The sequence below is a fragment of the Austrofundulus limnaeus genome, unplaced genomic scaffold (assembly GCF_001266775.1).
Source record: "Austrofundulus limnaeus strain Quisiro unplaced genomic scaffold, Austrofundulus_limnaeus-1.0 Scaffold139, whole genome shotgun sequence".
In the NCBI taxonomy this organism is placed as follows: domain Eukaryota; kingdom Metazoa; phylum Chordata; class Actinopteri; order Cyprinodontiformes; family Rivulidae; genus Austrofundulus; species Austrofundulus limnaeus.
In genome coordinates this window covers 1239750-1249488 of record NW_013952541.1, presented here as the reverse complement: position 1 = coordinate 1249488, position 9739 = coordinate 1239750, and the positions used below count along the sequence as shown (strand labels likewise).

The following is a 9739-nucleotide window of genomic DNA, read 5'->3' as shown; positions in this document are numbered from 1 at the left end:
ACATAAATATTTGGTCCAAATCCTAATTTTGTCGTTGTAATGATGATTTTTTTAAATAACATTTTAAAAATGAAACCTCAAATAGTATTTGAATATTGAGATTTCCCAGCTGGAAAGAAATAAAAGCTTTGTTAGCTCACAGGGAAAATCTCAACATTTCAAGGTGGTTTTCCTCAATGTTTTTTTTTTTTTTTTGCTTTTTTTGTGGTTGCTAATGCTCAAAAAGTGCTTCAAAAAATTTTAGGATAATATTTCAGACAGTTCCTTGAAATGATACATTGATAACACATTTATTCGTTATATTTCAACAAAATTGAAGCTCTACATCTGCCTGTTTCTCCACAGACAACTTTTAGACTTAATCCTGGTTTCGATGTGACGGCTCACATATAAATAACATGTTGAACATTAAATCTCTCAACACAGACACGGGTTATTGAGGCTGCTGCCGTACCTTCAACATCTTCTTGTTGGCTGAGTTCTTGCCACACTCCCGGCGGAGGTGTTCGCTCATACTCTGGAGCTCCCTGCCGAAATGGATCATTCTCTCGATGGCCGCCTGGCTCCCGCCGCACAGCTGCCTCTTGGACTGGGTCGACTCCACCTCTGCAGACAGTTCATGTCCATTTTCAATGTTGGCTAGATGTCAAGGTGGATTTTAACAGAACACATTGAGAAGGAAGTTATAATTATTAATATTACTCTCATTTTAACCAAAACAAAAGTACTTTTCTCTTCTAACAGAACACCTTTAGTTGTTTACAAGTGGTTTGTTGTAGAAATGTTACACAGAGTGAGATACTTTCTTATTAAGCAACATGTCTGATCTCCACACTCACCCATGTCTGCATCACAGTCGTCGGGCTCTGTGACGTGTTTGGAGGTGCCGTTCAGGAAACCATTGGAGGAGGATTCTGTCACTCCATTAGTGAAGTGGTCCACCTCCATGTCCACGTCGTTACTGAGAGGACAGGACAGAGAAAACCTGTCAGCAGGTTCTGCTGTGTGCAGAATGAATGGTAATGTTTAAGACTATAGAATAAACTGGAAAATGATTATAAAAGCATTGGCTCAATTAATTCCTTTAAAAAATGATCAAAGCAAAATAGTGAAAGAAATATGAAATTGTTTAATTTGTATTTGCATGAGTTACTGTTTGAGGAGTTGAATTTTTGTTTTATTTTGGTTTATTATTGTTGAAATTAATATTTTTTTTCTTGTAAATAGGAGCAGGTAAAGATTTTTTATCTTCTTCTGCTGCCTTTCATTTTATTTGATTAGCATTGTTTTGTTGTATGTAATGTGTTTTGTTAGTTTTTTTAAAATGAAATGAATAACTACATAAAAAAATAAAAATAAAATGGTAGTAGGGTTTATTGTAAAATACTTAATATAATTGAAGAGAACCAACAAAAATAACTGGTTTTAAACAAACAGCTGCAGAAGAGATGTTTTTTTATCTCACTTTGAGAACATTGTTTACTATTATTTACTTTAGTACATGAGAAATAGAGCCTGATTTATTTACTACTTCCTGTTTAATCTATTGTTCCACATTTATTTCTATCTCGTGTATTTATTTCTCCCAACAAGACTTTGGTATCGTCTGTCACAGCAAGGCAGGTTTTAAACCACTGAGCCTGAGGTTTTTAGAGCCTGCTGGGTCCACGAGTTTAGTTCTATATTTATAATGAGTTATGTTTAGAGGGCAGATTTACACTTCCAMSTGTGAAGACAAATAACGGMAGGAGTGCTGTAATGTATAGAGAAATGTTTGGCTGGAATGATTTGCCAAGTGACATTATTAATGCAACCAGTAAATACCAGTTTGAAAAGGTATCTACTTAAAAACTAATTTCTGGGTCAGGTGACATGTCTGTGATATGATGGTTTGTTTTGGAGGATTAGTTTAATGTATTTTGTAATAATCATATTGAGTTATAGGTTTCTAGGTTTGTGAAAAATGTGTGTAATTGTAGGTGTGTGTGGTGTTTTGTTTTGTTTATTTATTTATTTTATTTTTTGTTAAAACTACGTCACTGTTTTGGTGGTACTGTGAAGGCTGGTAAAATTGTTTTTGTGAGCGTTGTTTTTGATCGACTCCAGGAAGAGTAGCTGTACTTGTTGCAGCTGATGGAGATCAAAACAAACAAAATGAAACCAGTCATCCTGCTGCGTTGGTGTGGTGTTACTCGGTACCTGGTAATGGGCTGCTGGCTGCGGCTCCCGTTGAGGCTAACGTCAGACCCCTGGAGGGYGGAGCCAGAGCCCGGGGGGCAGGGCTTGTGACTGTGAGGGGAGGAGCTGTGGCTCTTATTAGACGTCACGCCATTACAGCAGTTACTGTCAAACCCTACAACACATGCAGACATTGTTTTTAATGACTTTAAATGACTCAAGTTTCATTTTCTGACTCTTATAATATGAAGCAATAAAAAAACACAAACTGTGACTCAAAGTTTCTGCTCATTTTAAACTTTTTACCTACAAGTCAACAAAAAATGTCAAGTTTATTTGCTTCTTGTTGATTTATCAGGCGTTCAGATAACAGTTCCTGTATAATTTAGTTTTTTTTTTTTACAGCAGATGTGCCCTAACCTCCAGCTGGAGCGTACCTGTGAGGTAGGGCTGGGAGCCGCTGGCTTTGTGGCTGGGGCTGCTGAAGGGCCGGGGGGAGCCGGGGTAACTGTCCTGAGACTTTGGGCTGCGTCCACCGAGACACCTCACCTCACTGTCCGTCCCATTCACCATCTCTATGAACTGTCTCACCCTGGAGACACGGGGGGAGGAGAGAGGACGGAGGGAGAACGCAGACAGTGAACACAACAACCAACCAACAGTTAAACGAAGGAAAAAGGTAAATATGAAGATTATAGCAGAAAAAAGAAAAAATATCTGGAAGATGTTCAGTTCAGAGATAAAACCTCACAACTATGTTTAAATCAAATAAGATGTATTTTCTTATAAAAAGAAGGTTTCTAATGAAGGATTGTGTTGAATTAATCAGACATTTTGTCTTACTTGAGCATAAAGAGGAGATCTGGATTTCTTTCCAGGAGRTTGGGGTAGAGCTGCTGGGTGGTCTCGATGGCTTCACCCATTCTACCTGACAACACCAACTTCTGGATCTCTGCAGACCAACAGCAAACAGGACATAATTTAACCCCCACACTGTATTTTAGTTCTAATCCTCAACTAAATATTAACAAATCCTGATTTGATTCGATGTTCAAAATGCCGTTTCTCTGTGTAAACAAATCTGACACCAGTAATCAAGACGGAGTAATAAAAACACAAAGAAAGCAGCAGACTCACTTTGTCGGTTTTTGATGGAGGCGAGCTCCTCGTGCACGGCCTGGTCGGTGGATTTGGCAAAGGCTTCGGCTGTGGCACAATAACTGTGGTGCACCAGGTACGAAGCCACCATCCTGTCAGGAAAAGAAAACAAAAACACTCAAGTTTATTTAACTGAAAAAGGCAACTTATCACWTTATTAAAAAATAACTAATTCATACCCCTAACCTTCCACAATCACACACTATGATCAGTCTTTAGATTGTATTTTTTAATTAGGTTGAAATAATTTATAAATATAACTCGTTTACATTAAATATTTCAGCATAATTCAAAGAGGTTAAGCAAACTTATAAAAGAACTCCTAAGATTTATGTTTTAATAAATTACCTGCAGGTAAAACATGATACAGATCTAAGCAGAACATGAAGCAGACTTTGATTCAAATTATTAAAGCACTTATTGTCAGAGAAATTCTCAAACAATAGGCTGAAATAATATTTAACCAGGATTTCCTGTCCAGACGAACTAAAACTAGATTAAATTGTCAGATTTTTAAACAGAAAGCATCAGGTCAAACTATCTTTAATCATACTAGWAAATTCTCAAGATATTTCACATGAACATGTATTTTAGTTTTAATCAAAAACGGGACGAGCACATGTGAGCAACTTCAGCTTGGTTATGAGAACATGTAGAGAAAAACTAATCAGAGTAGAAACAGGCATATCTGAAGCAGGAAGTCACTTTGTAAACTGTGCTCAACAATGGAAGTCTGCATTTCTTCAGATGGAAACTGGGATAAATCTTGTGCCAACAGGAACTGAATTTGAATTGCTCAGATTGAATCTGTATGTGCAGAATTTGAAATTGAATGCATTGGTTTGAAAATAAAATTTACTCAATTGAAACTGAATTTAAAGTTTTGTATCCGAGTTAATTTTCTTTGAAACTGTATTTTTCTTTATTAAAATTCAGTTTGACTACTTTCACTTTCARTTCCATAATTCAGATTTTTGTGTCACATCCTGGTCCTTGAGAAAGCCAGGCAGAGTAATCAAACACAGATCCACAGATTTATGTTTCACTTTGGTGAAGTTTCCCTTCTGTATGTAACAGAGTTGATGCAATCCACTGTAAAAGTGACAAAAACAGACAAAGTTATTTTATTGCAGTGATTAATTTGACCTATATGTAGAAAATGTTACATTTACACCTCGTCATGGATCGGTCAGCAGCAGCATCTGATCAACATGTGATCCATGATGTGATGTAAATGTAACATTTTCGACATATAGGTCAAATTAATCACTGCAGTAAAATAACTTTGTTTTTGTCACTTTTTCAGTGGATTGCATCAACTCTGTTACATACAGAAGGGAAACTTCACCAAAGTGAAACATAAATCTGTGGATCTGTGTTTGATTACTCTGCCTGGCTTTCTCAAGGACCAGGATGTGACACAAAAATCTGAATTATGGAACTGAAAGTGGAAGTAGTCAAACTGAATTTTTAATAAACCGAAATACAGTTTCAAAGCAAATTAATTCAGATACAAAACTTTAAATTCAGTTTCAATTTAGTGAAATAAATTTTCAAACCAATGCATTCAGATTCAAATTAYGCACATTCAGATTCAATCTGAGCAATTTAAATTTAATTCCTGATGGCACAAGATTTATCCCATAGAAAACACAGTACAGCTTTCAGGACGATCTTGTTCCTCAGCTGTTTGTTATAAGCACACAGTTAATTCATTTTTCATAAATTAACCCTGTTAACACTAAGCAGAAGGTGTTTGTGATTAGAAGCCTCTGCTCTCAATGACTGATTGTTTCTCTGTTGCTCTACAAACGTTTGCCATTCACTGCCCTGACCAGAGCTTAAAGACTTCCTGTTTTCAACCCACCAGAGACTTTACTGGTCAAAGGCAACGACTCCCTCTGTTCCACCCAACCAAACACTCTGGAGATTTAATCCATTCAGRACCAGTAATCATAGCAACAGAGAGCTAATCCCATCATGGCTTGGCATGAGCAAAATCGGGTCCTGCAGCTTTTCTGCTGGAGCACAGCTCGGACTCTTTGTGGGGCCAGTGGTCCAYCTGGGCCTTGATCCAGCTCAGGTTAACATTATCCCATCACCTGGGGCCTTTTCAACACCCGCTACTTAAAACTCAGCTGCTGCACATTGATCAGTGAAACAAAGTATAAATACCAGAAAGTAAAAGAACATTTTAACACAACTTATTGCAACAGAATACTTGAAACATCTAAAACAAACACCTTTTAAATGTAATAATTTAGATTAATTGGTCAGCTCCAGTGGCCTAATGAAACAACACTCATCATTAGCTGAACAGAGAAAATTACTCTTCACCTTGAGTCCAGGATGAGACACAAACATTTATAATTATTAAAAAAAAAACTAACAGAATACCTACAGACTCCTACTGGCTGTGTGAGGATGATGCACTGAGTAACAAACATTTAAAGCTTAGAGCTGTCATCCTTGAAACATTTACTAATCCATCCCACATCTCCAGTTCATCTGAAGGAATGAGGAAAAGTTTAATGAGATCTTAACAAAGCAACAGTTTGCAACAGCAGCTGAACTCATTTTACTGCAGCCTGCAGTGAGAAGAACAATGTGTGCCAAGAAGTAAACCTTTACTGCGAGGTTTGTGGTGTACAAGAACAATCTTTAACTGCATCTGTTTAAAAAATGGTGACTATCCTCTTTATACTTGAAACCAAACCAAATGCAAAGCCTGTAAAGACAAACTGTTAGTCCTTCGTTGTCTTGGTGCAACGACAAAATAGTACCAGTCTAAATTTTTAAAAAGTCAAAGTAAACAGTAACCAAAAGGATAAAAAAAATGAGCTGCACAGAAGACAGTTTCCTTGTTCAGCACTTGTTGTTTGAGAAGTGATCTTGGTGAGCGGTGTTTCCACCGTGCCAGCTGACATCCACATTTATCTGGCTCTGTGACAAACAACGCTACAGGTTCAGGGGAGCAGAGACTTTCAACGTCTCTGTCTCTGCATTTTGAAAGTTAGCAAGGCAAAAGGCAACAAACCCCTGACTTTAACAGGAAGGTTAAAAAGCTGCTCACTTATTGGGTACTTCAGTCTACCTTAACTGTGAAACCTTGAAAATACTACTTAACGTACAACAAACCAGAGGCTTTACGTTTTATATGTGAAACACAATAAGTTCTAGACTGAAATCTCTAAAATCTGACAAAGACTAAAAATCTGCCCCCATTGTTACTTGAAGCTTTAACTAAATCTTGTTTTTTAACCTCTTAAGCCCCAAGGGGTTTTCTTGTTTTTCTCAAAATACCATGTTGAAATGTAACTTGAGTGTATTTCAGTATTTACAAACTCTGCTTAAATAATCTTGGTATCAAAATAAAGCTAATCCTTGGGAGATTTCATCAGAAGTGTGAGTATTAAAACAGTTGCTGTGGTTTTAGAGATATTGAGGATGGAACATCATATTTTAATTTTTTTTCACTCTCACCTGAACAATTTTTTCATTAGACAGTATATAACCTACTTAAAACCATAATGAATCAGGCTAAAACTCTTAGAAACCATAAACATTAGCTGTGCAAAGATTCATGCTGCTAAAATTAACTGGAGCAAAGTTACAGAGGTTTTAGTAAAGAAATAATTTAGTGTTTTGTYATTCTGCACAGGACAGACCATGATGGTTCCATTAAAAAATGTTAAGAAATATTAATATTTTACATCCAGAAGTTATTTATTTTTTCTTACCTGCCTAAAAATACTTGTTATTGAATGTTTGTACTTTTGAAAAATTATCTAAACGTTTATTTGTCACCATGTATATTATAGAAAATAATGAGAAATTATATTTGACTTTAGTTGGGTCATATTCACTCAAAATCAATTAAAAAAAACTTTAAACACACTTTTACATATTTATGTATCTAATTTGACTTGTTTTAAAAAAATAATGTCAAATTTTTTAACTTTACAGATTAGCAACAATCCCATTTTGTACAGTTTATTTACTTTCTGATTCGACTGACTGTCGTTTGAACTGTGTTTGTTGGATGTTAAAATAGTTTCCATGAGCTTTTAGCTCAAGATTCTTAGGTTTCTAATGATACCAAACATGTCCAGGTTCAGCTGACAGATCTGAAGTTAAAAGAAGTTAAAATAGGAAACAGAAAAGGCTGTTTTGGGGCTCAAGAGGTTAATAAAGAAAACGCAGGTCTTACAGGTTTAAAGAGGAATAATTCAGTTTTCTAATCCTCTTACTTTTGGATCATGGACTGCCACTCGCCCTCACGCTCTCCGATGGGGAATCTGTCGATCTGAGCCTGAATCTTTGTCCTCCACTCTCGCATGTAGTCCTCGATGTCGAAGACAAACGGGTGCTGGCCAAAGTTTGCGTCCACCACCTCCCCTGGAGTCTGAAGGCCCACGGTCGGGTACAAGTTAGGCTGCAGCGCGGGGAGAGAAAAAGGCCAGATATGATGGAAGAAATGGCACAAGGAATGTAATCTGAACAATAAATCAAAACAACAAATAAATGGGAGAGAAAACAGGAAAAAGGAAAATCTGAGGAAGTAACCTTTAGCTTAATTAACCCTTGAATGTTAGAACTGGAGGTTTGAGAGGTGAAATATTGTGTAAATCACCAACGAGAATGATTTCCACTGGGCAGTTTTAACCCAACACATCTATCAAGTTGASAGGTGTCCTGGTTGGTTCATAAGAAACAGTGACTCAACATTTATTTTGCCAGGTGCTGAGATTTCAGACTCTCAAACACTTTTTGGCATCCACAGTTTTGGCAGCCGACTTCCCAGTCTATTGTTTTAATTTAATCTTCCTGTCGCCACAGTTTCCTCCTGATAAAATGTCRTCCTCAGAGATCAATAGTTTTTCAGGCTGAACTCCAATTTATTAAAACGTCCACCAGACATCAGCAACTATAACCAGATTTCAACAGTAAACTGTAAGCAGTTTAAATGCTGATTGTAGAGCAAAGAATGGTGCATTTGTCAGTAGATCCTGGGCTAAAACCAGATTCAACAGGTCAAACATGCAGCAACATTTTTTTGAGCACTCAGTGAATTTCCTTTCCTGGTTTTTTCCAGTTAGAAGTTACATAAATAGCTTTAAAACAGACATTATTATAAAGGACATATTAAAGTTAAAAGTAGCCAACATATTTCACATGAAGGGTTTAAAAAACAAAAAGTCAGATAACAACATCCTGTGCAGCTGCATGAGTCACATGATTTTCTAGAGGGTTTTGTTGTTGTTGTGGCTTTAAAATGTTCACTAAATACAAACTGGCTGTTATTTTTTTTTATTAATTGTAAAAAATAAAAAGTAAAATCAATAAATAAAAATGTTGATGAATGGATTTAGTCCACTGAAGACTCTTTAAAGAAAAAGAAAACAGAGCTGTGTGTGTCTCGGTTCAATAACCACAAAGGTCAGCTGTGCTGAGGTGACGCACTTCTCACTGCACAACTCCAGAGGAACATGAATCTCAGGCTCACAGCCAAGTCTGGTTTGCTGCTCAATAGATTATTGTTGTGGTTAAGACTCTTCTTTTCTTCACACAAAAAACAGCYGGTCCCTGTTTGCATTTGCAACAGAGTATGAAGAAGGTGGGGGGAAAGAAAAATCCTCTCTCAACCCAGTTAATACATGCAAGAATCCCACTGGAATTAATGTCCTGTTGGTGTGGGAGTTGTTCACATAAAGCACGGGTACAAAAAATAACTGACATGATGCATGTTTCAGCTTTCTCAGAATCGTTTGKTGTCTTCAGATAAAAACAGACATTTAGTAATTCAGGACACATTTTACTGTGGTAAAATAAAAAGCAGACAGGGTGACAGGAGCAGAGAAAATGATGGCAGAGCAACTCAAATTAGGACGTCATGTTCGCAGCTCTTTTGTTGTCACCAAACCTTAACAAAAAGTTTCAGCTGCATCTAAAGATTATTGAGCTTTATGTGCTGGTACTATAAACCAGGGTTATTATATTAAAAAGAAAAAAACCAGTAGGTCCTCTGGATGGGTTCTTCTTTAGTGAAACGTTTCGTCTCTCCTCCAAGAGACTTCCTGGCTGTGTCTCGATTCATGGGCTGGGTCCTCACTGTCTGGGCCACGTAGGCCACATCCTTGATGGGCCGGGTAGGATGCTCAAAACTGCTGCAAAATGAGATGGTCCAGCCTTCGCCTGATGTCGGCTTCACGTGGATTTGCGTGACCACGTGCTCCCCCGTTACCATAGTGATCAGTTTCATGTCAGACTTAAAATGCTTCGGGACGTGTTTACACGTCTTTCTACTGGAAGAATAAATTCACAGTTAAAAAGGTAAACGTAAATAAAGAAAACAATAATTTAGGTTTAGCTCCAGTATCTACAAAGGACATAACACATATTT

The 9739-nt window shown here is 37.1% G+C and overlaps 1 protein-coding gene across 1 annotated transcript in view; it reads right to left on the bottom strand.

Annotated features, from left to right (window-relative positions):
* Positions 1-274: 274 nt before the first annotated feature.
* ranbp9 (RAN binding protein 9) overlaps positions 275-9739 on the bottom strand; it is a 24543-nt gene continuing 15078 nt past the window's right edge. Inside the window, exons 6-12 of the mRNA XM_014016161.1 lie at positions 7587-7771; positions 3316-3428; positions 3022-3130; positions 2616-2770; positions 2200-2353; positions 840-961; positions 275-639 (exon numbers count right to left, since the gene is read on the bottom strand). Coding sequence (XP_013871615.1) covers positions 434-639; positions 840-961; positions 2200-2353; positions 2616-2770; positions 3022-3130; positions 3316-3428; positions 7587-7771 — 1044 coding nt within the window. The 3' untranslated portion in view covers positions 275-433. The remainder of the gene's footprint in view (positions 640-839; positions 962-2199; positions 2354-2615; positions 2771-3021; positions 3131-3315; positions 3429-7586; positions 7772-9739) is intronic.